General features: G+C 58.3%; 1 protein-coding gene across 1 annotated transcript in view; it reads right to left on the reverse strand.

The window, feature by feature from the left end:
• Positions 1–27,965, reverse strand: part of SNTG2 (syntrophin gamma 2) — a 113,772-nt gene that overhangs the window by 75,733 nt on the left and 10,074 nt on the right. Inside the window, 5 exon segments of the mRNA XM_039256006.1 lie at positions 439–526; positions 13,915–13,956; positions 14,056–14,099; positions 26,842–26,899; positions 26,984–27,040. Coding sequence (XP_039111937.1) covers positions 439–526; positions 13,915–13,956; positions 14,056–14,099; positions 26,842–26,899; positions 26,984–27,040 — 289 coding nt within the window.

Raw genomic sequence — 27,965 nt, forward strand, 5'->3', positions numbered from 1 at the left:
CCCCCGCAAGCACGACCGTCCCCCCTCGCACGCACGGCCGTCTAACGCCCCCCCCACGCACGGCCGTCCCCCCCGCACGCATGGCCGTCCCCCCTCCCCGCACGGATGACTGTCTTCTCCCCTGCACAGCCTGTTTCTCAAGTCAACACAAGTACTTCACGTACGACTTAGTTCCGGTACACATGCCCGTGTGCGGGGGGGGTGGGGGGAAGGGAGCACACGTGAGCCGTGAACCCACCCACGAAGTTCATTAATTGGCACGCGGCAGTTGGACGCCTCCTCTAAGAGCCTGTGGACGTGAAAACGCGGGGTATCTCTCGGCGCCCTTGCCCCCTCCGAACCCGCGCCGGGGACCCGACGCGCACCTGTCAGGGCCACGTCCAGCGCGAGACAGTGAGGCGAGGAAGGACAGCGCCCTGACGGCCTCTCCGCCCTTACCTACTGGGAGCTTCAGAAATGCCGGCGCCTCCCTGAGATACTCAACAGTGACGGCCACCTCGTCGCCAGCGTTTCTCAAAAGATGCACCTGTCAACACGACAAAAAATAGCCACTTTACCATCACGACAGGACCAGACACGGAATTTAGACACAAGAGTTCTATACACCTGGCCTGCTTCTCAAGATTTCCACGCCAGTGATTTCCTGGGACGTGAGGGCCTGTGGACGCCTGGAGGTCTGTGCGCGATCTGCTCTGATGCTCGTGCACGCCACCCGCACTCCGTCTACACGGACGCTTGCACATGCTGCCTGTGCTCCATCTACACGGACGCTCGTGCACACTGGCAGGGGCGAGCCGTGTTCTACAAGATCAGGCTACCCACCCACCACGCACACTGTCTCCCCAAAAGTCAAGTCAGGTGAAGAGTCGAAATGGGCCCAAGAGCCAAGGGTCAGAGGTCAGCAGAGTGCACACCACCGCACAGCTGAGACACCGCAGACCACAGGCCCCACTTCAGGGTATGAAGCATATTTTAATTCTGGAGAGAGGAGCGGGTGTCCCCTCCCTGTGCCGACGTGTCCCCGCCACGGGGCTCCACTTCTACCCACGTCCCGTTGGCTTCCCGTGCTCAGCACGCTCACTGGAGTTGAAGCAGATGTGACGAGCTCAGCGGGTGTGTGGCTGGGCCCACCCCGCCGGCACGGGGACCCCACGCGCTCGGCTCTGTCACGCCCGAGTCCTGTCTCTCAGACACCTCCTGTCGTCCCCTCCACCGCCCTGAGGACCACACAAACGCCCTCGTCTGTCAGTCCACAGCACTCCGCCCTAGGGGATCTGGACCCGCCTGCCGATGGCTGCATCGCCTCCACTGTGACCTCACACCAGGCCCTGAATTCCCCTAAACACTCCAGACCACAGACCACAGGCCACGAAGCTGCAGACTCGCCTCCGTGGCGTCCCTCCCACACCTTCCACGTCCTCCCTCCTCCTTCCCCGTGGCCCTGCTTTGACAGCCTCCCGCCTCACATAAGCCACACGCAAGGGGGGTGGACACCAGGCTGTCCCTTGCTGTCTGGACAAGTGCACAAGGTCCACTGCCGGGGACGAGGTCCAAACCCGCCTTCACACACACAGTAGGACCAAGTCACTCAGGAACTCACGGGAGGGGTCAGACCCCCAGACCAGGTGCGCCTGGAGCACCCACGGCCTGCGGCCCCTGCCTGGCACCAGCCTCTGCTCGCGGACAGGACGTAGCAGCGGGGCCTGACGCATCTGCGGGCAGCTCAGTGCCACCGTGTTCTCTCCATCTGACCCGTGGGACCACCACCGGCCCCCGGCCGTAAGCAGCAGCCCCTCCCGGAGGCCCGTGGGGTCGCAGGCACTGGCCACATCCGGGAAGAGCGCAGAAGCCCTGAGACGTCCAGAGCTCACATGGCTTTAAACTTCAATGAGCGAGCGTCCCCCAGACGACAACAGTCTGGGTCTGTGCGTGCAGGTGGCCCCCTTCCCCGGCCTCGGCAGACGGGTGTGCCCCCAGCCCGCCTCTCCGGACGCACACTCCCCGCCTACAAGAGCAGTCACACATCTGGTGCTGCCCACGAGGCTTTCAGGATGCAAAATGCACCTCAAAGCATTAAGGTCTCCTACCTGTGTGGTGGAGGTGATTAACCCCAAAGGACCCACTGCATCTTTCCGCGAGTCTGCCCTCGAGCACGACTCCCTAGGCCCCTGAGGAGACACCACCTCGGACAAGCTGATTTTGTCTGCATGACAGCAAAGCCTGCGGCCAGTGGCCTGGAGGAATTAGGCATTTTGAACAGAACGCGGGGCCCCTCACCTCCTCTGCCCACCATGATGTTCCAGACCCCCATGTGCAGGCCACGAAGGCTCCGCTTCATCGTGTGTCTTTCCCACGTTGGTGCCAAGTCTGTCTGCATGTTCAGAAGTGTCTGTGAGCAAGGGCGCCTGGGGGCTCAGTCAGTTGAGTGTTCGACTTTGGCTCAGGTCATGATCTCCTAGTCCGTGAGTTCAAGGCCCTGTCAGTGCAGATCCCCACTTCAGGTCCTCTGTTCCCCTCTCTGTCCCTCCCCTGCTTGTGCTCACCCCAGAATAAATAAATATTAAGAAAAAAAAGAAATGTCTGTGAACGCTGATCATTAATGCCTCCAAATTCACCAAGGGGCACTAACACCATCTTCCTCGCAAGCCATCGCGGGAAGACCGACAGGTGTAGAGGGCCGACACCTGACTCCAGCCTCCAGGTCGGCCTTCCTTTGGCTTTGAATTGAAGTCCATGATCACAGGCCTCCTCCTGCATCATGACCCCAGGGCACATCTGTCCCATCCCCACAGGGAATCCGTGGGCTGCCAACCTCTGCCTCTGATTCCCTGCTGAGCCCTGCCTTCCTGCAGCCACGTCAAGGGTCTTCCCTTTTAAGAAAGGATTCGACTTCCATGTGAATTTTCCCAAGCCTTTTTTATTTTTTTTTAACTTTTTATTTTTTGAGAGAGAGGACACACGTGAGTGGGGAGGGACAGAGAGAGAGAGAGAGAGAGAGAGAGAGAGAGAGAATCCAGAGCAGGCTCCAGGCTCTGTGGTGTCAGCACAGAGGCTGACTCTGGGCTCCAACCCACGAACCATGAGACCATAAGCTGAGTGAGCTGAAGTGTCAGGTGTCAACAGACTGAGCCCCCACAGGGGCCCCAAATCTTTCCGAGCTTTTAACAAAAGCCACTCAAGCCATTCAAACCCCTGGGGTCTTAGTGGGTTGGCGGGAGCACCCACAACAGAAGCCAATCTGCCAGAGTTCAGGGGCCGGAGCCTGAGGTCAGGGGCCAGTGGGCTCGACACCAGTGAGGCTCCTCCCCAGCCTCAGATGGCGTGCACGGTGTGTGGTGCGGGGTCTAGTGTCTCTCCTTGCAGGGACACTGATCCCACCTCAGGGACCCACCCATGACCTGACTGAACCCTGATCACCTCCACGGGCCCACCTGCTAATGGCACCCAGGGGCCAGGGGTCATAGGAATGTGGGCACAAACCCCCCGTCCATACCAGGGACTGGAAACTGGCGCAGGGCAAGTGCACCGAGAAATCTGTCAACACGAATTACCCACTGCATCTTGCACACTTGCCTCAATGCACAAGGCCTGTAGAGCAGAGAAAACCAGCCATGTGCACAAGGGGCCAGTGTGCACGGGGCCGGTGTGCTCAAAGGGCTGGTATACAAGGGCTGGTGTGTATGGACCTGGTGTGCACGGGGCTGGTGTGCTCAAGGGTCCAGTGCGCACTACAGCCGGTGAGCACGGGGCTAGTATACACAGGGCCAGTATGCACGGGGCTGGTGTGCATGGGGCCGGTGTGTATGGGGTTGGTGTGCATGGGCTGGTGTGCACGCGGCTAGTGTGCACCCTCACACATGCTGTCCCGGCCTGGCCACTCCTGGGCCTCCTCTCCTCCCGTGGTCGGGTCCCCAGCTGGCTGCACTGACAGGGTCCTATGCCTGACCTTGCTGAGTTCCGGGGTGTCTGTGCCCCACGTGTCCCCCACGGTGCTGCCTCTCTGGGTCATTCCCATGCAATGCACACACTCTCTTCGTGCAGCTCTAACTCCAGGCCCGTCACTGTGCCCCTTGACTTCACACACCCCGACCTGTCACCCTCTGGCATCATGGCCACCGCTGACCGTCAGTCCAGCCACACACAGGCAGCACCATGTGGCCAGAGGGAAACAAGTGGCTGATCAGCCTTGTGTCAAACTCGTGGCCTCGTTCTTGGGGACCTCTGAGTGTGTCAGGCAGTGTCCTCCTCCCATGCCCTCAGGGGAAATAAAGACCACCTGTGTCGTCACCACCCACCGCTCTGAGCGCGAATCAGTCCTGCCTCCCCACCCGGAGCCTGTGCCTGCGCTGTGCCTGGCGAGTGGCTCCCGGATCCAGTACAAACCGCGGTGCCTGCACCCTCCCCTAGCGCACGTCCCCGCTGCCCTTCACAGAAAACCGCCTGCAAACACCATCTGTCCCTCCTGCACACTCTCGTGTCTCAGCCTCCCCAGCCGGCCGCGGACCGCCAAGCTCCATGGAGCGCCCTCCATCTGTGCCTCCGGGGACCCCTCAGACGCGCTGGCACAGGTGACGCTGCCACAACTGTGTCCCCTCGCCTCCAGGACCCAGCACCGTCCCCACCTCCCTGCTCCCCCTGGAAGTCCCCAGAGGGGTGCCCCTGGGCCCTCCCTCTACATGTGTAACTGTCATTCTGAGCCACAAGATTACTATTTGTGCTTATTCCATATTTATATTTACATTCCTAACAGTAATATCACATTTTCCTTACAACTCAAAGTAACAGATTCTGCCCATGTATCATTCAAACAATCTATTTTTTTATTTAAATTTTTTTAAAAATTGTATTTATTTTGAGAGAGAAAGACACAGAGCGCCAGCAGGGGAGGGGCAGAGAGAGAGGGAGACACAGAATCTGAAGCAGCTCCAGGCTCTGAGCCGTCAGCACAGAGCCTGACATGGGGCTCAAACCCATGAATTGTGAGATCATGACCTGAGCCAAAGTCAGATGCTTAACCAACTGAACCACCCAAGCAGCCCTCATTTACGAATTTTTAAATGATCATCATATAGCAACATGTCACAGTTTATTAATAGTTTTGTGTCCACTCGGCTAGGCTACAGTACCAGCTACCAAGGTGTTGCTATAAAGGTATTTCGTAGATATGACTGATATCTGCAGTCAGTGACTTTTAGTAGAGCTGGTCACCCTCCATAATGCTGGTGGGCCTCCTCTAATTAACTGAAGTCTTTAAGATTAAAAATTTGAGGATTCTCTGAGAAAGAAAAAATTCTGTTAGCTGAAGCCACAAATTCTGGCCAGGAGTTTCCAGCCTGAAGCTCAGACCTCAAGTCAAGAGTTCTCCCTCCCCGCCCCCCCCAACACACATCCAGTATCTCCCTCTGTGGCTGTTTCTCTGCTAGAACCCTAATCCATTAGCCATAACGAAAACAATCCTTCAAATAATAGTAGCAGGCAGTACATAACGTGGCACGCAGATTTCTTGCCCGATGGTGCATTTGTATCCAATTCAAGAGTGGAAGCCAGGACATGGCATCTGGCACATGTCTGGTGAGCGCTCAGGTGAGTGTATCACACGTGAGCCACACCGACCATCCTAACACAGGACTTCTAACCTGCACCAGGTTTATGCACCACGTGTAAGGCAAGTAAAACATTCCATTCTGTAGTGAACAAAGGAAAAGTAAGGTTTTAAATTTAAGGTTTTAAATGTAAGATTTGAATAATATCATATATTTTTGTCTATTACACTGAGTATATTAAAATAGAAGTGACCCACAATTAAGAAAACCTGGTTTGGTTCTCAAGTCTGTGGAACAGCCGTGCACCTGAAACGTGGGGCCCACCACACTCTCCCCCCGGAGCCGTGTGGAGGGCTGGACACGTGCCAGTGTGTGCAGGTGCCTGGCCGTGTGAGGGGCCCTGCTCACCTCGCCCACGATCACCAGGCGACGATAGTAACATGGAGGGACACGCCAGCGGCCAAGGGGAGGGATCTCGGGAGTCAAGGTGCTCAAAGTGGCCTGAAGAAGAATGAAGTTTTGACCTAAATATCAACAGAAAGGCATGCGAGTGTCCCTTGGATGGACGGAGCGGCAGGGCTGGGGGCCGGGAGGCAGACGTGGCAGCGAGTCCCACCTTAGGGAGAAGAGGCAGCGTGAGGTCTCTGCTGACAAGGGGCTGGATTTGGAAAGAGATCGATTAAAGAACCATGCTGAGCGGGAGGGGCCCCGGGCTGGTGGCCAGCACACATCACAGGGACAATGCGGGCCGGGCCCAGAACGGTTACTGCGCTGAGTGACGTAAGCGAGGCAGAGAAGACAAACACTGTATGATCTCACTCCTATGTGGGAAGTAAGAAACAAAACCAGCAAAGGGACAGGAAAAGAGAGTGGGGGGAAAGCCAAGGAACAGACTCTTAACCACAGAGAACACACTGAGGCCACAGAGGGGAGGCGGGCGGGGCAGGGAAACAGGTGAGGGGGACGGGGTGCACCTTCCATGCTGAGAGCCTCATACACCTGCCACGGATCTGACGCCATACGTGAACTACACATCGATAAAAATAAAGATACAAAAACCCCAGGAAGCGACAACAAAGGCTTTGATGCGCGCCAGCCGTGAATCCCGGGAGGCACCCTGGAGGCAAGCACCACACGCAGCCCAGAGCAAGGCAGAGGTCTGCTGCAGGCGCGTCCCGGGCGGCCCGCCTTCAGAGCCCACATGTTTGGAAATGAGTGTGGCTGGTTTTCTGGGACGTGAAAATGGTGGAGGAGGTCTCCGTGTGTCCTGTCAAAGGCTGGCTCCTTCCAAAGTGACGCAGGATGACAGTCATCACAGAACATGACCTATCATGTTCTAACTCAGAAGGAAGGAGAGGTTTTGGTCAAGCCTCCCTGATCTTACACACAAAACCAACCCGGCCCCAGGTCAATTAGCTCAGACCACAACCCATCCGTGACCACACCTTGTAATTCAGCCGTGACATCCGCCACCGTGGGCTGAGCATCCTAAGTTCGTGGATTTAAACTCGGAAGCCCTTCCTGTGCTTGCCGACTTGAACCCTCAAGCTCTCACACAGCAGAAAACCTGTTTTCACCAAATCTCTTCTCAACACCTTCCGGTTCCGGCCAGGCCTCCTCCTGGCTGACACCATTACGTCCATGGCAAGCAACACATGGGACACGTCACACTCCCACCGAAGTGCCTTTCTGGAGAGTAAACAGAAAGCCTGGCACGCTGTGTGCCATGGAAGCTGCAGCCGGGAGGCCGGAGACTCGGTCCCAGACTTCTCCGTCTTCCTTTCTGATGTGCTGCCCGGCAGGGGCGCCCATGGCCACGGGGTCCCGGAGACACACGACCTAGTCTCTGTGTTGCACAAAGCCAGGTGCTCATTAGCATGTCCTGCACACCGTCCCCCAGGCAAGCATTAGAGATAAGAGCACACGAGTGCCCATTAAGGCGTTAGAAATACGAACCCGGATGTCCCTGACCCCTTCCGACTGTTTCCTGAAACCCGTCGGAGTCAAAACTCCATCTCAAAACAGTTCTCTAAACCTCCAGGTCCAGGCTGTTAAATGCGATTCACTATTTACTGTGGGACCTGTGATTGCCACGTCTTTCCCACATACACGTAACTATCAGTGACGCAGTACTGCATCAGTTTCAGTAATGGAGAAATGTCAGCTAGAAAGTCATGAAGAAACTTGACCCGTCGGTTCAGGACGGGAGTGATTTCGTCGCCAGCGCGACAGAATAGGTTTTTCCAGCCCGCTAGATCCCAAAACCTCAAAGCCACAGACATTTCTGGGTCCTTCAGAGCAGCTGGAGTGTACAGACCTGAGGATGGGGGTGTTAAGAACTTTCCATGTGCTCCAGACAAAAGCAGGCAGAACTGTGCGTGGGTCTCCTTCCTGCTCATGTCGATTCACCTCCAGTGGCCTCTTTGCTTCTAATTCTATCAATGCAGCAATAACACGCACACACATGTCTACACACTTGACAAGAGGAACATCGTGTTTCACGCCAGTGGAACCACTAACTGTCCAGGGCCCGCATGGTATGAACCAGCCTGTCTGTTCATTTGCTTTGCTTCCCAGGACACGTTTCTTTTTTTTTTTTTTTTTTTTATTTTTTTATTTCTAGGAGAGAGAGAGACAGCATGAGCAGGGGAGGGTCAGAGAGAGAGGGAGTCACAGACTGAAACAGGCTCCAGGCTCTGAGCTGGCAGTCAGCACAGAGCCCAACGCGGGGCTCGAACCCACGAACCGCGAGATCATGACCTAAGCGAAAGTCGGACGCTTAACCGACTAAGCCACCCAGGCGCCCCTCAGGACACGTTTCTAACAGCCTCCAGATTCCGTGGGGGAGGAGACACACTCGCCGGTGCCTGGTGAGGGTTACATCTGGGATTTGCAGGGACGCACGGTCCCCGAAGTCTGGAGCCTGAGTCAACCTGGAGGCGTGGGGGTGGCCGCAGCCAGGGGCTGGGCAGGGACTACCCTCGCTGCCCCAGAACCTCTCCTCCTTCCTGCTCTTCCTCCACCTCCCCTCCTGGCTTCCGTTTCCTTCCTTCGTCCCTGGAAGAGCACTCTGTGCGAGCAGGCAAGCTGTCGACCATAGGGAACATCCACATGGCCTCACGGAGTGGCTGGCCGGGCCCGTCTTCCTCATCTGTGAGCTGGGGGGACAGCGGGCTTGCAGGGGTGCAGCCGCTAGACCCCTCCTCCGTCCCAATCAGACTGCACACGCGGGAGCCTGTAAACATGTCCTTTGTCGTGACTTCTGCTCACACTCTGCTGGCCAGATGCCAGGCCACGCACGTGTGTCATGGTGTCCCAGCGAGCTGCCCATCCCCCTCCCTTGCAAACAGAAAGCCAAACGCCGGGCTGCACGAAGGACTGAAGGCAGGGACGCCCTTCCCGCATCCCCAGCCCACCTCTCTTCCCGGCCCAGGCGTAAAGCAGGTGTGTGCTGTCAGGGACAACAGGGCTTTACCGTAAACACAGGGAACCTCAGTCATGGTCCCCGAGCAAGTGACACATACCTGGTACCTCACGTACCCCGCCCACATGCCCACCTTCCCTTCTCTACAGTTTCCAGCTGTTGGCAAACACCAGCCTCCGGGCTGTGCCAGTGACTGTCACTCAGTCCCCGGTTCACAGGGCATCCTGGTTTGCTACCTGGGGACATCCTGCTTCTTCAACTTGGGGGAAACAAGGCAGCACTGCAGAGGACCCGGTAACGTGCGGAGACGGTGCCGCAGAGGACCCGGTAACGTGCGGAGACGGTGCCGCAGAGGACCCGGTAACGTGAGGAGACGGTGCCGCAGAGGACCCAGTAACGTGAGGAGACGGTGCCGCAGAGGACCCAGTAACGTGAGGAGAAGGTGCCGCAGAGGACCCAGTAACGTGCGGAGAAGGTGCCGCAGAGGACCCGGTAACGTGAGGAGAAGGTGCCGCAGAGGACCCAGTAACGTGAGGAGACGGTGCCGCAGAGGACCCGGTAACGTGCGGAGATGGTGCCGCAGAAGACCTGGTAATGTGCGGAGAGCGAGAATGACCCCACAACACGTGCAGGCCTGTGACCTCCGTGTGCTCTGCAGATGGCCTGGGGCAGGTCAGGCTCTCCGGCCAAAGGACACATTGCTGCATGTTGCACCTCTACAATGAGGAAGCCAACCCAACCCCCAGAGGTCCCTGCGGAGCCTGATGGGACATCTTCCCAGACGGCCGATGGTGACAGGGCTCAGCGCCCTGTTCACCCACGTGCTCTGTCACCTGGGCAGCAGGGCTCAAGACCCACAGGTGCCGGGAGGGGCCATCCGCACAGGTGGCTCCTGGGGGGGCAGAAGGCTAATCACACGCACAGCCCTGGGTTTGGGAACAAGGCCACGTCAATAAAACCGTGTCTAATACATGTTCTCGCCTTGAAAAAGCTCCTCGGGCAGCAGGCCGGTCCCTGGGCTCTGGTGGGGTCTGAGTGGGGACCTCAGCTCAGCGAGCCACAACACGAGGAGCACGTCACCCACCCCAGCTCCGCGGGGACTGGGCTGCACTGGGTTGTGGTAGACGAGGTGAGCACGGGAACAGGACTGGTGACCCCCACGGCTCTGCCCACAGCCGCTGACTCCTCGCTCGTGAGCCACAACCAGGAGGCCGTTACAGGTTTTGTTCCCACTCCTGCGACCTTGAACTCCACTGATTAAGAGGTCGGGACTCTAGGGCAGAGTCGTGCTGAAACTAAGCACCTACTGAAATCTCCAAGTGGCGCTGGCTGACTCCTGTGCCGTGAGGTTGAGAACCACCTCCCCAGCAACTTTCCAACCTGGGAGTGAGAGAACATCATCATTAAGTTCTCGCTCCCCGTCTGCTAACCTACTCATCATCTATCCCTGTCATCCACCTATCTACCTCTACCGTTTAATCTCCCGTTGATAATTTATCTATCTAATCTTCTCTCCATAACTCACCCATCTACCCACCCACCCACCCACCTGCCCATCCATCCACCTGCCCGCCTGGCCGCCCACCCACCCATCCATCCATCTATCCATCCATCCACCCACCCACCCATCTACCCACCCATCTACCCATCCATCCATCCATCCACCCACCCACCCATCCATCCACCTGCCCGCCTGGCCGGCCGCCCATCCATCCATCCATCCACCCATCCACCCGCCCATCCACCCACCCACCCATCCATCCATCCATCCACCCGTCTACCCACCCATCTACCCATCCATCCACCCATCCATCCACCCATCCATCCATCCTTCCATCCATCACTCACATAATCTATGCAGTTTAGCCTCTTTCTCCATCCTGCTCTAAGGCTCCTCCTCACGAGATGGGAAGGCTGCTGGAACCTTCTGTTGGTTCATGGAGATGGGAGGTTCTGGGCAGGTCCTCACAGAGCAGGGCGGAGGGCACTCTAACCCCTGACCCCTGAAGAGAAGATGTGGTGGGGGGGTCGCGGGAGGAGGCAGAGAGTGAACCCCTGGGATGGGGTGACAGGCGTCTTGAGGGCTCGCCGTCTCTACCAGGAGCCAAGCGCGGACACCAGATCGGGTGGCTGGCCGCCGGCAGGGGTGCAGCCTCTGCTCCCCACCAGACCACCCTCAGCCCTGAAGGAGAGGCCTCATTCTGCATGATCTGGTGCCGAAGTTCTGGGAATGTGTGTCATGTGGGTGACCTGGAGGAAGTGGGCGTCCGCTCTCATTAGGGAAACTTCTGACCTGGCTCACCGCTGAGGCAGATGGCGGCCCAGCCAGGACATGGACCCGCAAGGCGCCAGGTGCTCCGAGCTCCACACAGTTTTCTTTGTTTTGTTCTTAACACACAAGATTGACTTTACTTCTGTGGATTCTTAAGTTCAAAGCCACCTGAACTTAGAAACTGCCCTGAGGCCTTCATGGGAACAGAAGTCCTACCAATGACTGAAATACGTACAGAAATGACTAATTTCAACTTAAGTAGGAGGCTCCGGGAAATAGGTTAGTGAACTTTTACTGATTAGGGCAATTTTCACCCATGTGTTCACAGGGCCTGAGAACTCAGTCCGCCACGTTAGAGCACAAGTAACTTCCCGTCACAACATGGGAGGGTCCCCTGCGGTGTCCGCATCTGAGCGTCTGACCGCGCTGCAGAACGGACTCTGTCACGGGGTCCTGCCAGCACAGACCCCCGCCCCGGCTGCTGTGAGCCCCCCTGCACAGCCGCCGCGGTCCCGCCCCTCGCTGACCCGCGTGCCCGGGGCCCCGCTGCTCGAGCCGTCACCTCCCGTCCAGGCGCCCCCAGGCTCCACAGGCAGCGGTCAGGCTCTCACTTTCCTTTCTCTGGGGTGACAGGTGTCAGAACTCGCCCAGTGCACGGACGTGCCCAAGGGCCCTTACTCCTGCTGCGGCCGCCCTGACAGCAGGCGTTGACGGGGAGGACGCGAGGCGTGTCACCCACGGGGGCGGGGGGGACGCGAGGCATGTCACCGATGGGAGAGGACGAGAGGCGTGTCATCGATGGGGGACACGAGGCGTGTCATTGACAGAGGACGCGAGGCATGTCACCGACGGGGTAGGGACGCGAGGCGTGTCACTGACGGGGGAGGATGCGAGGCGTGTTAGAAAGGAAAGTTGCGTGTTTATTCCCACAGACGCATGACGTGGAAACTGACTTCCGTCCCCATCGCATCAGAGCTTTTCCAAAGCTTGGGGCAGAATGTGGGTGATTATGAATCATTCTGTGGATCTTTTCTGTTGAGCAAAACTGACATTTTCCCTTTTAGAATTAAGTGAAGCTAGAATTTACTCTGAACAATGAGGGTGTGAGACTGTGTGATTTCTGTGGTCTTCACAAATTTTATATTTTTATGAACTTTATGAACCTGGAAAATGAATCCGTCTCCTCAGCGGTGGGCTGCAATCATGTCTTTTCTGTAGACGTGGGGGCACCTGGGGAACTCAGGCAGTTGAGTGTCTGACTCCTGATTTCAGGTCAGGTCATGATCTCACGGTTCGTGGGTTTAAGCCCCGGGTCGGGCTGTGCTGACAGCGTGGAGCCTGCCTGGGATTCTCCTGCCCTCTCTCAGTCACTCTGCCTGACACACTCTCCCTAAAGTAAAAAAGGGGGTAGATGAATAATTTGATAGTGTGACTTAAAAGTAAATTTGTGTCAAATATTGGAATGGCTCGGTTTATAACGTTTGCACCTTGTTTACTCAAGAACTGGTTTCTTGGATGAGTGCTGGGCGGGGCGGGTCCCCCTGAATCATGTGCTTCAAAAAAGGCAGCTGTTTATGGAACAGAAAACACATACAAATGTCAAGCTCAGAAAGGAAACGGACGAGAACCTGCTTCCACGTACCCAAACTGTACGTCCCTTGAGGCCAACAAACACGTTTGTCCCAAGCGCAAGCACCTTCCCCACACCTGGCACAGGTCCAGGCCCCGAGTGAGGAGAGGGGACCGCGCACAACTCTTCACAGGCTACGAGGCTCTGGGGACTCTGTGCCGGGGTCTGGGAGTCCAGGTACCCACCTCGGGGGACCTTCTGCCCTACGTGAGCCGGGAGGAGGCTTCCTGGGAAGATACACGCTGATGAATGGACGCACGCCCACCCTTCCCAGGGGAAGGTCATAAGTTACGCTTGGCTCCCTGTAACCTGCAGAATAAATTCCCTGTGGGGGGTGCTAACACCTGCCCCCTTGGGCCTAGGCGCTCCTTCCCGCCTCACCCCCCAGCCACCGCCCCTGCACGCACTGGCCTGCACCCCAACCCATCGCCCTCCCCCTTCTCGGTTCCAAAAGCTGAGGAAAGGGCCTGTGCGGCTTCGCCCACCCCCGGGGCGGTACTGGGGTGCGGCCCCACCCCACTGTGTGCACTTGCAGCAGTGCCTCACGCCGGGTGTGCGTTTCACCCCTCCTTGTGTCTGCACCTGCCCTGCCCTGGGCACCGTCCTCTGCCACAGAAGGCAGCTGGGGCGCGTGTGTGCTGATGAGCCCTCGTCCCAGACGGTCACCAGGTGCGTGCATTACGGGACATCCTGCGAGGCCTCTCTCTGCCCACGGTACACATGAGCGTGCTCCAGCCGGCCGGCCAGCAGACAGCTGACGGATGCGACTCAACACGGCCGGAGCACGTCCACACGGCCCCGGTTGCAACAGGAGCCGCTCCATCCACCCTGCCTGGCCCGTGCGGACCCGTCCCACGGCGCCCGGTACACACCTCGCTGCCACACTGGGACTCTCACCCAGGCCCCCAGGCGCGCCCCCACCAAGTCTTCTGAGCTCTCCTTCCAATTCCAGAGTCTGTGTGGAGGGACACGCTCAGCAAAGTACCGCTTACAAAGAAAAGTCATTAGGACAGAAGAACACGTAATAAGAAACGGGCACACTCACCACTTCCTCATGGGTCGCGTGTTCTACGTTAATGCCGTTAACCTGGACAGACAACAGATGGAAAGCTGAAAATTCTGAGGATAATCACTGATTAAGTTTAAGAGAAACAACAGAGCAGAGGCTCAAGTTTGAAACACTGACCTGCAGGACTGCATCTCCGACGAACAGCATCCCCGTCTGGTCGGCTGCAGGGTTGCAAAAGTGGCAACAGTGTTAAGATTCAGGTCATCAAGCTTTGTTAGGGCCCTGTTCAAACTCAGTGTCCACAGCAACTGGAATAGTTTGTGTGTGTGTGTACATGAGTGTGCAAGCATGCACACATGTGTGGGTGAACATAGGTGTATGAATGTGTGTGCACATGTGGGCTGTGGGTGAACATGTATGTGTGTGCACATGGGTGTGCACAGGCACGTGTGGGCAAACATGTACATGAGTGTGTACAGGCAAACATGTGCACAAGTGTGTGTATACATGTGTGGGTGAATGTGTACATAGGAATCTCCATGTGTATGCGTGCACGTGTGTGAATGTGTGTGCACAAGTGTGAGTGGGAATGTGCATGTGCATGCACATGTGGGATGATCAAGCATGTGGGAATGTGTGTGCATGAGTGTGTGCACACGTGTGTGGGTGGATGTGTACATAGGAATCTTCGTGTGTGCATGCACATTTGTGTGGGTGAACGTGTATGCACTTGTGCATGGGAATGAACATGCACATGGGAGTGTGTGCTGGGGGTACATACATGTGTGTCGATGTGTGTGCAAGGTGCAGGGGTGTGCAATATGAGGGCACTTGGGTGTCCGTGGGTGCACATGCATGGGCAGGCATGCAGTATGAGTGTGCGTGGGTGCACGGGCTGGCGCAGGTATGTACTGTGAGTGTGCATGGGCGTGTGTGCAGGTGTGCATGGGCCTGTGCCGATGTGCAGTATGTGCGGGTGGGTGTGCATGGGTGGGCGTGGGCCTATGCTGGTGCGGGCAGTGCCAGCACATGGGGGTAGGCAGGTCCCTGCCCATCAAGCTGAGCAGGCGGCAAACTGGAAGCATATTGAGAGAGTTACTTCCCAGACACACAAGAGCCGTTTAATATGGAAACACACGTCACCTCCTCCTTTTGTAGAATTTCCTCACGCTACGTGCAAAGTCGGCTTCCCGGGTGTCATTAAGTCGGCACAGACCATAAAACAGGAATCCCAGAAACTCGTTAGCATTTCTGCTGTTTCTTGGGGACAAAACTACACAGACGGTTTTAATTAAAGGGACCTTGCGGAGACCAGAGGCTGGCGGTGCCGTCCCCGTCAGCCCTCCTGTCCCCAGACACACACGGCTTCGGGGAAGACTGAGGTACCTGCCCCAAAATAGAAGGTGCTGCTGTTTCCTGCCTTCGTGCGGATTGGTTTTAACTTTTAAGTCTTTGGTTAAATATGGGAAACTAAAGAAAACGCTATTCTTTTCACACTGAAATTCTCTTCAAGCTCCCTGTATTTAAAGTTAGTTGTTAATACTATTTCTGGCCACTGAACTAATATTAAACTTTGTTGAGGATGAATTGCAGCCCTCATTACTAATCGTAAGGGTACTGATCTCAGCTAACTAACAGAGTTCTCATTTACACGGCAGCTGCGCCCAGAAAGCCTGCGTGGCCCCCTGGTGTGACCCAGGGCCCTCTGTCTCTGCCTCCCGGCCTGTCTCCCCCTCTCCTTTGTGCCTGCACCCGTCTAGCTCTGAGCCGGGGCAGAGCCCAGAGTCTGTCAGGTGAACACCCACACAGGGCGACACAAAGATTACTGATACCGGCTATACAGATACGTTGTAAAATTTGCATGCTGGAGTCCTGTCTATAGCTCTGACCCAGCATGAGAGGCGTGAATGGCGTTTGCAGAGTCCCAGGTGCGGGACACTTACCTCTGCGGGCGGAGTGGGGGCTTCAGAGAACCCAGAACGCAGACCCCAGAGCTCCCCTTGCAGCTGAACCAGGCACAGAGTCTCTCCAGGCCTGGCCGCGTGGAACGGGGTGAGGCAAGCGGGACCGAGGAGGGGGCTGTGGGGCCAGCGGCCACGGTGTCATGGCGTGAGGCCCTGACACCGTGTTACAGGCGGGACAGGCGGGGCCAGCGGCCACGGTGTCATGGCGTGAGGCCCTGACACCGTGTTACAGGCGGGACAGGATTTCAGCATCATGCATCCTTCAGAGCAGGGCTAAGCCTCTCGAAACCTCCCTTTGGGATTTGCACATGCTTGTCCTGCACTAAATTTCAGTGAAGGATACTTTTATCCCCTGAGTCGCTCTGAAAAATGGCATCTATGCGAACGGTGAACTCAGGTAGTAAAGAATTCAACCTTATCTGAAAAAAAATTTTTTTTGGTTCCAAACATTAAGATATGAAGTGTTAAAAGTTTGAACAGTGAGGTCTTCATTTGCAAAAGTATACAAATCTACTCAACCAATGTTAACATATATTTGTATACGGAGATAGCTGTCTCAAGGGTATATATGATCTCGGCCTCTGATGTGTCTGTGCCGGGGACCCACTGATGCCCAGCCCCACACTGTGCCTCTCTGAACTCCCAGTTCTCAGCCTCAGAGCAGATGCCTCACCCTCCACCTCCTTGCTCACACCAGCCCTCCCCAGCCCTGGGACCACCCCCCCTCCCCAGCCCTGGGACCACCCCCCTCCCCAGCCCTGGGACCACCCCCCTCCCCAGCCCTGGGGCCACCCCCCTCCCCAGCCCTGGGACCACCCCCCCCAGCCCTGGGACCACCACCCCCCCCAGCCCTGGGACCACCCCTACAACTGAGCCATCCCCTAACTACTGGGGCCAGGCTCTCAGGATCAGAATGACTTCCTCCCTGCGCACCCATCTCTGCAGTCCCACGGGAAGCCCTCCACCGCCTGCCAGCTCTGTCCACGCCAACCAGGGAAAGGGCTCTGGTGGCAGCGCAGTCTGTGGTCAGGCCTCCCAGATGATGCTGTCCAGCTCCTGCTCCCTCTACACGGTCTGTGTCCCCGTCCCCGCTCGTGCACGGACCATCTGTTCCCAAGCCCACACGCCACCAAGCTGCTTTATGTAGAGAAAGTACAGCTTTGATACTGACCTCTGCTCAGTTACCTGCTACTAAAACTTAAATATTCTTGTCTTCACTTTTATGAGAAAGAAAAAGGACAATAAGTTATTTCTGTTAACTGACTAACTAGTAACATATATGTGACTGTGTCAGCAGCTGTTAGAAAAAGCCAGTAATCCTGACACCTCTGATGGCTGTACAGCTTTCCCGGAGGTCTCAGAAACACCCCACCCCCACCCCAGGCTCTGCAGGATCACCAGGGAAAGACTGATCACCTTCGGTGGCTTGGATCTGATTTTCCGAAAATAAACTCCCGTCCAAAACATCCCTATTCCTGGCAATTCTGCAGGAAGCCTAGGGTGCAACACGATCCCACAGGGTGCGAAAAGGTCCGCAGGGTGTGACAGGGTCCCACAGGGTGTGACAGGACCCTGCAGGGTGTGACAGGGTCTCGCAGGGTGTGACAGGGTCCCGCAGGGTGTGACAGGACCCTGCAGGGTGTGACAGGGTCTCGCAGGGTGTGACAGGGTCCCACAGGGTGTGACAGGACCCTGCAGGGTGTGACAGGGTCTCGCAGGGTGTGACAGGGTCTCGCAGGGTGTGACAGGACCCTGCAGGGTGTGACGGCCACACAGGGTGTGACAGGGTCCCGCAGGGTGTGACAGGGCCCTGCAGGTGTGACAGGGCCCTGCAGGGTGTGGCAGGGCCCCCGCAGGTGTGGCAGGGCCCCCGCAGGTGTGACAGGGCCCCGCAGGTGTGACAGGGCCCCGCAGGTGTGACAGGGCCCCCGCAGGTGTGACAGGGCCCCCGCAGGTGTGACAGGGCCCTGCAGGGTGTGACAGGGCCCCGCGGGTGTGACAGGGCCCCGCAGGTGTGACAGGGCCCCGCAGGGTGCGACAGGGCCCCACAGGGTGCGACAGGATCCCACAGGGTGTGACAGGGCCCCTGCTGAGCTTGGGATCTGTCTGGCTCCGCTGGGACTTCAGCATTTCTCACCGAGGAGGAGTCCACCTCTATTATCTGTTTCAAGTTCTGTTTTGATTGCTTTAAAAAATAGCCTTTCATCGATTTGTTTACAGTAATAAGAAGAGAAGTTGAAATCCACGTGTGTAACTCGTCCAGGATTGGCCCCGGAGCCTCCACCCTCACCCGGTGAGCTCACTGGCGGAAAGCGGGCTGGGGTTTGTTATAAGAACTAGGGGAGAGCTAGCGGGAGGCAAGTGTGATGAGAACTTCCACGCCCAGCTCTGCACTCAGCTGCCCCAACGTAAGAGGAGGGTCTCAGGCCGTTCATAACTACAGAAGGTGCCGAGTCCTGCCGCCTGTGCTGGTTCACGTTTTTAAGTGGAATTCTGGGTGATGACATCACTCAGCCTCCTTGAGGAACCTGCATTTCTTTCTTTTTTTAAAAAAATATTTTTATTTATTTCTAGGAGAGAGAGAGAGACAGCGTGAGCAGGGGAGGGTCAGAGAGGGAGGGAGTCACAGACTGAAACAGGCTCCAGGCTCTGAGCTGGCAGTCAGCACAGACCCCGACGCGGGGCTCGAACCCACGAACCGCGAGATCATGACCTAAGCGAAAGTCGGACGCTTAACCGACTGAGCCACCCAGGCGCCCCGAGGAGCCTGCATTTCTACATCCTGCGCAGATGTGGGCAGGGCGAATAGGTGTGGGCAGGTGGACCTGGGCAGGTGCAAGCAGGTATGCCTGGGTAGGTTTGGGCAGGTGTGAGCAGGTATGGGCAGGTGGGCCTGGGTAGTTGTGAGCAGGTATGTCTGGGCAGGTGTGCGTGGGCAGGTGTGGGCAGGTGTGAACAGGTGGGCCTGGGCATGTATGAACAGGTGTGGGCAGGTGTGAACAGGTGTGTTTGGGCAAGTGTGCCTGGACAGGTGTGGGCAGGTGAGCCTGGGCAGGTGGAAACAGGTGTGAGCAGGTATGAACAGGTGTGGGCAGGTGTGAACAGGTGGGCCTGGGCAGGTACTCTCACCACCACCAGGAAGCAGATGAGCAGGAGCACAGGCCTGAGACTGATCTCGCCCCCACACGACGGGCCAGCTCGGCTCGGGACACACAACAGACACAGCACAACAGCACGTGACATGCCTCTCCTGCGCGCTGCGAGAGGAAAACCGTGTGTGCCCCTCCCGGAGCAGTTTCTGTGGGGCCTCCCTTACCTACCAGGCGCAGGCACGAACTAGAAAGATGTCCTCGCCCGCTAAACACCACCCTCCTCACTGGCAGCCTCAACGGGGCCAGCTTGAGCTGCACGAGGTGGCGCTGCCCGGACGGGCTCTGTGCACCCTGGGCTCTGAGAACAGTGAAGGGCCCTGACTGTCAGCCCTGCACGCGGCAGAGGCCGCTGGTCAGCGGGTGGCCCCCTCCTGTGAGTCTTCACACACCTGCCGCAGACGCCCGACCTCCGGGCCTGGGTCAGAACTCCATGCGGATCACTTCACAGCAAGGACAGGAAGCCCAGCCAGGGCGAATGCCCTCCTCAGGTCACGCTTCGAGACTCCAGGGCCAGGTCTTCTGAAAGGTCATCCTCCGCCCACCATCCACGGAGCCCTGGAGTCATGAAATTTGCTCACATCCCTCAGCCAGAGCCGAGCACAGCTTAGCCTGGTGTGAACAGGCAGCTGCGAATCTGCTCTCTGCCGCAGCTGACGAGGGAGTTAACCTTCCGCTTACGACGCTTCATCTCGCTGGCTGTGCCCACGTCTGTGCACACACACGCACACACACGTGTCTGTAACTCTAAACAGAACATGCTCAAACACGTGCACACACGCGCACACAATCACACGCACTCACACAAACAGTGTACTTCCATGTCTGTCTTCAAGTACTGATCTAGTTTTCCCCCAGGCCGAGGTCCTGGGCTCGGCATCTCCGTGTCCCCAGGGTCTGGAAGGAACCAGCACCCGGGATGTAGTTAGGGAATACAGGAAGCTGTCGGGGAAGGACAGGAGGGCCGCGCAGGGCGGGGGGACCATATGCAGGTCTGCAAATCGCGGCACTGGACCCTAGTGTCCTGGCTCTAGTTCCTCACGACTTCCTCTGACCCCTATTCGCCTTTGTACAATCATTAACAAGTAACAAAAGCCCACAAGAGTATGCGCATTTTCTGTTTGGGTTGGAGACATTTCTTCACCGGCAAAGGCAGCAGCAATCCGGACACGTATGTGGGAGACACTGTGATCACAGGAGGCCTGAGGGACGAGTGGTCACGGACGAGTCGTCGCCAACCAGGCTCTAACTGGTATGAAGGCCGGAGCTTCCTCATTTGAGGAAGGAAAATTCTATTACATTATTTCTAAGATTTTTTTCCAGTTGGTAACCATTTATGGCTCATTAAGTGTTAACAAATGGAGTCATAAGTCACAGTTGTAGTTCAAACCACATATTTTAGGAAACTTGCGCATGAAATATAATGCGGTAAGTTAGGGAACATTTCCGTGCGATTTGGAGCCTCTACAAGAAAGCGTTTGCCGGCTCACCATTAAGTGGCCGACAGCTGCCCTGCCTGCTCTTCTGGTCTCCCTTCTCGGGCGCCCCCGGCTCCAGACCCCGTGCCCGCGGGAAAGGGCTCCCGGCTCCAGACCCCGTGTGCCCGCAAGAAAGGGCATCCCGGCTCCAGACCCCGTGCCCGCGGGAAAGGGCGTCCTGGGAAAGGGCGTCCCGGCTCCAGACCCCGTGTGCCCGCGGGAAAGGGTATCCCCGGCTCCAGACCCCATGTGCCCGCGGGAAAGGGCGTCCCGGCTCCAGACCCCGTGTGCCCGCGGGAAAGGGCGTCCCGGCTCCAGACCCCGTGTGCCCGCGGGAAAGGGCGTCCCGGCTCCAGCCCCCGTGTGCCCGCGGGAAAGGGCGTCCCGGCTCCAGACCCCGTGTGCCCGCGGGAAAGGGCGTCCCGGCTCCAGACCCCGTGTGCCCGCGGGAAAGGGCATCCCCGGCTCCAGACCCCATGTGCCCGCGGGAAAGGGCGTCCTGGCTCCAGACCCCGTGTGCCCGCGGGAAAGGGCGTCCCGGCTCCAGACCCCGTGTGCCCGCGGGAAAGGGCGTCCAGGCTCCAGACCCCGTGTGCCCGCGGGAAAGGGCGTCCAGGCTCCAGACCCCGTGTGCCCGCGGGAAAGGGCTCCCGGGCTCCAGACCCCGTGTGCCCGCGGGAAAGGATGTCCTGGCTCCAGACCCCGTGTGCCCGCGGGAAAGGGCGTCCAGGCTCCAGACCCCGTGTGCCCGCGGGAAAGGGCGTCCCGGCTCCAGACCCCGTGTGCCCGCGGGAAAGGGCTCCCCGGCTCCAGACCCCGTGCCCGCGGGAAAGGGCTCCCTGGCAGCTGCCGACTCCACTGTTGGCACAGAAGCAAGAACACAGGCTGGGCAGCAGCTACGAGCGTGACTAGCAGGACACACGAGAGCCAGCGTGGGGAGGCGCGCAGAGCCGACGAGGGCGAGGACCCAGCAGGGACCTCACCACCATGTGGTATTAAACAAGGAAGGGTCCAGTGGGCCCCCCCCGCCCAGGACCCGTCAAGGTTTGAAAGGGCAGCGCAAATGGACACATGAGGCCCTCTGTCTCCCAGGACAGGAGGCGGCTGAAGGCACCATTGTTGACGAAATGCAAGCCCCCCCGCCTCCCCCCCCCGCCGTTGCCCAGCCCGAGTCACACCCCCCACGACAGGTGCGCGTGCTCACGCTGCTGCGGCCGAGCCTGGGCGTTGCCCCCGGGGAGAGCAGGCCCTGCGCCCCACCCCCGGGCGGGAGAGAGCTAACCACACGGCACGGTGCAAGCTCACTGCCCCCGCCTTTCCGAGGGTGATCTGGGGTGTGGTTCCGGTGATGGGGGTGCAGAGGATGCTGGAAGGCATGCTTCCCGGGTGAAAAGATGGCTCTTCCTGGAGGTGGCGTCCCAGCTCCCTTCTGCCCCACCCGGAGAGAGGGCTCCTGCCTTCAAATGCGGCCGCCATTTTGCAAACATGACAGGCAACGAGGCGAAGCCCTAGGCCACAGGGACGGCCCGCGGAAGGGTGGGGAGCCGCGGGGCCTGGACCGCTGGCTTCTCACCGAGTGAGAAAAGCAGGCCCTTTCCCTCCAGGCCACTGTACATTTAGGCTACTCAACAGCCAAGGCCACTCCCACCTGAATGTGAGTCCATGGATTTTCGGGGCAATTCCTCAGGAGGACTTCAGAGCAGGCCGCACGGGTCACGCCTTGGCTTTGCTGTTTGCCAACTGTGTGTCTCTAGACAGTCTTTTTAGTGTATCTGTGCCTCAGTGTTCTCTCTGCACGACGGGGGGTGGTCGGGAGAGTCCCTACCTGACGGTGGGGGGGCAGGTAATGCGCAGACACAGAATGCGTCAGCCGACGTGCGTATTTCCCTTTGTAGTACAGATAGGCAACTGCCACCATTTATCTGTGTCCCTGCAGGTGCCCTGGCTTCTCCAGCAGGAGGCATACTCCAGGAAGCCAGGAAGTGGGTGTGTCTTCACTGTCCCCACAGTGAGGGTGAGCTCGGCGCACCCACAAGTCCCCGTGAGTGAGCAGGAGCCTCTGATCCTACAAGCCAAGTGCGCTGCCCCCTGTTCACGAGGTCTGAAGTCACCAGACAGAAATAATAACTTGAAGGACTTCAGGGATTGAAGGAATGTTAAATGTCCAAGGAAAAACATTTTTTAAGATTTTGCTTAGTAGGTATGTGGTATTAATAACTGTCCCTTAAGCAAAGTAAACAGTTGTAGCTTTTCCTCATGATGAGAGCAGACATCGCGGACTCACTGGGCCTCTGAGCTCAGAGCCTCCCCCCAACTCGAGGCCGTGGTGCACAGGGGTCCCCCAGGGTCCCTCCCCGGAGGCCTGGGAGGGGCTGCTATGTGAGAATCACAACCCGCCAGCACCCGAAGTGTGTGGGCAGAGCCTCTGAGTGCATCCTGTGTGCCGAGCCCCAGACGGACTTCACGTGCTTACAGGAGGTAGGAAAGGTCTTCCTGAAGAATCGAAGGAGCCAGAGGTAACCTTGTCCCTGGACCTCCCTCTGCGCCCCTGGGCTTCCCTCTGTGCCCCTGGACCCACTCAGACCCCTCCTTCCACACCCCAGGTGCTCAGGCAGCCACTCTTCCCCGTGGACATTAAGTTCTTAGGAAATCACCCTAATTCTAATGCTTCTTTTGTTCTAATTCCCCGACCTGGAGTCCCCCTGAGAGCCTCACACAGGGAACCACGCACCCGTAAACATGCACCTGCCACGGGGCGTGGACCCCCACCCCCACCCTCATTTCCAGCATCCACTGGTGCCCAGTGTCCACTGTCATGTTACCAAATGCCACCGGATGCAGCTGAAGTTAAAGATACAGGGACTCCAGCAAGGGTCCCTGCAAAGCCACACCTGGGCTCCCCTTCAAAGCACCTGAGGGGCTGGCGGCTTGCCTCCACCTTCACCAACACGGCCGGGGGCACGGGCCCTCCTCCGCCCGCTTCCTGCAGCTGCCCTGCGATTGCCCTTTAACGTAAAACAGATCTCTTGACCCCCTGTCTGGGAAGTCCTCACACCACCCTCTCGCTCTATATGCAACCCGAGCTCCTTCCACGGACTTCAGACCCTGAGTGCCCGCCACCTGCCCCTTCCTGCAGAACCCCCCTTCCCCCACACCCCCGTGGAGGCCGCCTGGGCTGCCCCTCCTCCACTTCCTGCAAATCCCTGCATTCCTGACATCCCATCCATCACATGGCTTCACTTCCTACACGGCACAAACTATGGTTGCCGCCTGAACGTATGTTCCTCGTCTCCTTGTTGCCTGCTCGCCCCGATTTCACCGTGACGGCAGGCTCACCGCTGAATGCCCAGAACATCGACTCTTCCAAAGATGTGAATTGTCGAATGCGGCTGCACAAATCCGATGACGGATACCAGATCTGACCTTCCCCTCTGACCTCAAATTTACACAAAGCCAGGTGCACGTCAGGTTCCCAGTGAGACTGGAACTGCAGACAATCCCTCAACCTCTAGGCCTTGCTTCTGGGGACGGGGACACCTGCCACATCAGGGAGGGTACCCCGGCCACAGGGGTGAGGCCGTCTCCCCAGGACCAGTCAGTCCCCACCTCCCCCCATCCACCTCCAGTCTCCACAAGCGAATCCTGAACACGTCCAGTTGCTGGGCTGGGAACTAGCTCCCAAGGGCATGAGCTGCCGCCATGCACGTCTCCAGCGCGCCTGGCTCCAGGGCCCCAGCACACGGGTCCCACACTCTTCGCGCGACACCAGAGGCCCATGGCAGCTGATGAGACGTTCCCAGCAGCCACGGGTGTCCCTGCCCATGAAACACTCATCCCAAGCAGTACTCTGGAGACGCAAACGACGTTACGCTGAGCCCTCGCTCTCTGCAAGCTCATGGTGCACTGGGCATTTACGCACTTTCCAAAGAGCTCAGGGTGTGGGGTACACACTGGGTGAGAAAGGAGGCGACGGGTCTGGAACGCAGGCAGACGTCTGCAGCGGGGTGGGAGGCCGCAGGCATCATGTCCGAGAGGAGGCCCGAGCTAGCGGGCCGACCGAGGCAGGACAGCGGGGACAGAGCACAGGGACAGGGGACCCACTGGATGGGGACAGGGCCCTGGCTCTCAGCTCACAGGCGTCATCACCGGGAGGGAAGCAGCCTGAGAAGACAGGGAGCTTCGTCCGACACCTGCGGGGTCTCTGCTCAGGAGGCCTCCGCACGTTCTGGCTGCAGGAGGGGTAGGAAGTGCAGGAACCACCGGCCAGCCACCTCCACACAGCACCCCCCCGTACCCCCCGCACCCCCCGCACCCCCGCCTGCAGCTGATGAGGTGGTTCCGGCGGCCCGGTGTCTTTCTCAATTGTAGCCTGGTTTCACAGCTGCACTCTCTGCACCTTGACCTGTTCATCCTTCCATAGAGAATGAGGTTTTCTCTCTAATTTAAGCATAAAATCCTTTTCATTAAAAAAAAAATGCGTATTTATTTTTGAGAGAGACACAGAGCATGAGCGGGATAAGGGCAGAGAGGGAGACGGAATCCGAAGCAGCTCCAGGCCCTGAGCTGTCAGCACAGAGCCCGACGCGGGGCTTGAACCCACGAACCGTGAGATCATGACCTGAGCTGAAGTCAGACACCGAACCGACTGAGCCACCCAGGCACCCGGCATAAAATGCTTGTCTGATTTTTTATCTGCTGGTCAATCTTACTTCCTCTCCTTCTCTGACCCGTTCACATCCACAAACCAAAACCTATACGAGTGACAAAGACAGGGTGTTCACAAGATCATGAAAACAATGTCCCTGAGCCTTCGCCTTGTTACCAGCCAGCCCACCCCGTGTACCGCCGGCACGGAAGGAGCCGACAGAAGCCAGGCCCAAGAAGGGACTGTCCCCCCTGCAGGCACACTGGGCTCTGGAAGCATCTCGGCACCACGTGTCCATGCAGAATGTACCACAGGAGCACGCCAGTCCGGCTGAACGACGTCAACAAGAGAGACCACGTGGCTTCATCAAAACTGCGTTTCCTACAAACCCAAAACCCTCCTGTGCTAGGACGGCGTGTTCAGGAGAGCCGTGCGCTGGCCGCGACTCACACCCCAGTCTCCCCGGAGGCCCCGAGGCCCGGCCTCGGTCCTGATGAAACACTATCCTGTTTGCAACCCTGCTCAACAAGGGAGAAATGTGCACCGTTGAGCCAGTGCCTCAATGCCCTCTGGGTAAAAATAGTCTTTTCGCAGATGCAAATGTGCGGCTAAAATCTCTCTTTTCTGTATGAATGAGTCGAAGGTGTTGTGGGGAAATTAACATTCCACGTGGACACCGACTCCAGCCGCAGGTCCATGGCCACAGCCCTCACGCATGCACCTGCAGAGCACGTGGTGGTGGGGTCCCACGCCCGGGCCGCCTCTCCCCAAATCACTTGGCTGCCACGTGCTGTGACGTGGGGCACGGGCCGCGGTCGGGTGAGATGGGTCAGGGGACGGAGGAGAAGCAGGAGCTTATTCTCCGCCCTTCACGTTCCGCTGTTCAAGAGCCCAGTCGGAGGTGGGTGACACACCCCTGCTCCCGCGTGCAGGCACCAGAGGCAGCCCCTTCCCCCACAGGGGTCGCCTGCCTTCTCCCCCCTCCTCCACCAGGCAGGACAAAGGGTCCTGGAGCCTCAGGGGAACCGGCCCAGGGCAGCGTAGAGGCGGCCGCACGGAGGGCCTGCAGAGACGCCGGACTGGTCCCTGCCATCTAACAAAGTGGCTGCACTAGAACAATCTCCACCTCCCTGCCCCGGAAGGTGCCGCCGCAAACCCCACGTCTGCTCCGGTTCCTGCTCACGGCGACCTGAGCCAGCGGCAGCTGTGGGGCGAGCATCCCTCCCAAGCCTGACGCCACCCAACCTCTACCCCACGGCCACCCCGACCCCCCCTCCACGGCCATCCCGACCCCCCACGGCCATCCCGACCCCCCCTCCACGGCCATCCCGACCCCCCCACGGCCATCCCGACCCCCCCCATGGCCATCCCGCCCCCCCCTTCACAGCGCCACTCCCGGAGGGCAGAATGCGATTTTCGTCACAGACCTCCATGAGCACCATGACCGCCAGTGCCGGGCCAAGTGTCCTCCACTGTCACACTGCCCCGTGTCACACTGCCCCGTGACCAGGCCGCTGCTGCCCTGATGGTCTCAGGGGAGTCGATATCTCTTAAGGGCTTGCGGCGTCAGAGGACATGAAAAGGCAGAGCCGCCTCGCGGTAGCGAAGGGACAACGACACGAACAAAAGGGCAACTAAACAGCCCAGCAGATTGTCATCGTTTCCAGTGACAGCCGTGTCACCTCACAAGCTGCCGCGGCGTGCAGGGGGCGTCCTGGCCGAGTTACCTGCGTGGCCTCTGAGTATCTTTGATATGACGACGGGGACCCTGTGCTCGGCGCCTCCCTGGAAGACAGGCAGAGAGAGGGCTCGGTCAGGACGGCGCAGACCCGCGCTCGGAAAGGAGTCTCGCGGAGAACGCCTTCCTACCTTTATGCTCAGGCCCAAGCCGCCGGCGGGCTGTCTGCGCAGCGTGACGGTTCTGTGCTTTAAAAAGTTTTAGAAAACAAAGCAGGTTTAGGTTAAAACATATGATCAGAAAATGAGTGCAACATGCGGATATACATTCTTCATTTCAACTGAAGGGACTCTTTCAAGTACACCTGCAGATGGACACGCTTCCACCTCGGGGAGCAGACACCTTGAGTAAAAACAGACACAAGAACCAGGCCCTATTACGGCCGTATTTAAGCCCACGGTGGATTCCTGCAGCTGGCCAGACCTTCTAGTTCTTTCTCAAGGATCCTAGGCCCTGGGAAACGGGCCACACTCTCCCAAACTCAACCCGCCTTCAAACCCGTTCCTTCCCACCTGCCCAGCCTGGCTCCCTCCCCTGCGCCTCCCTGCCCTGCGCCATCGCCTTCAGGCCCTTTCTTAAGTAGCCAGTGCTGCCCCCAAACGACTGCCATCTCCCGTCCCCTGTCCCCTGCCCACGGAAGGCGCCGGGGTGGCAGAGAGCTGGAAGAGCAGCGGAGCCCAGCACCAGCAACGCCTCTGAACCGCCTGCATGTTCGATCCCAGCTCCTATTGCGCTTGGACTAAACTGACCAATGGCTGACCGATGAGCGGCTGAGGCGAGAAACTGGAGCCTGGGGTGGGGGGAGCGTGGAGTCCAGCGTGTCTGTGGTTCAGAAAGATCCCGGGGGAATGACAGCAAGGACCCGCGTTCTCTGCTCTGGAAGCGTAGATGCTGTCCGACCGAGTGGTGCCCCGGAGTTGGACCCATTGCCCATGTGGACATTAACGGCAAACGCTGTGTTCAGAGCATCTGTGGCTGCAGCGTCTTCAGCTGGTGGCTGTTTATACCGTCACAGGCAGAGAGAGGGAGCCACGGCTCGGGGACGCTGGCTTCAGGGCCATGGTTTGCACTGTCTCCGTGTCCCGTGCTGCCCGCGATGGGGTGATGGTGAAG

This window comes from Hyaena hyaena, unplaced genomic scaffold (genome assembly GCF_003009895.1).
Source record: "Hyaena hyaena isolate Hyena2069 unplaced genomic scaffold, ASM300989v1 scaffold_552, whole genome shotgun sequence".
Lineage (NCBI taxonomy): Eukaryota > Metazoa > Chordata > Mammalia > Carnivora > Hyaenidae > Hyaena > Hyaena hyaena.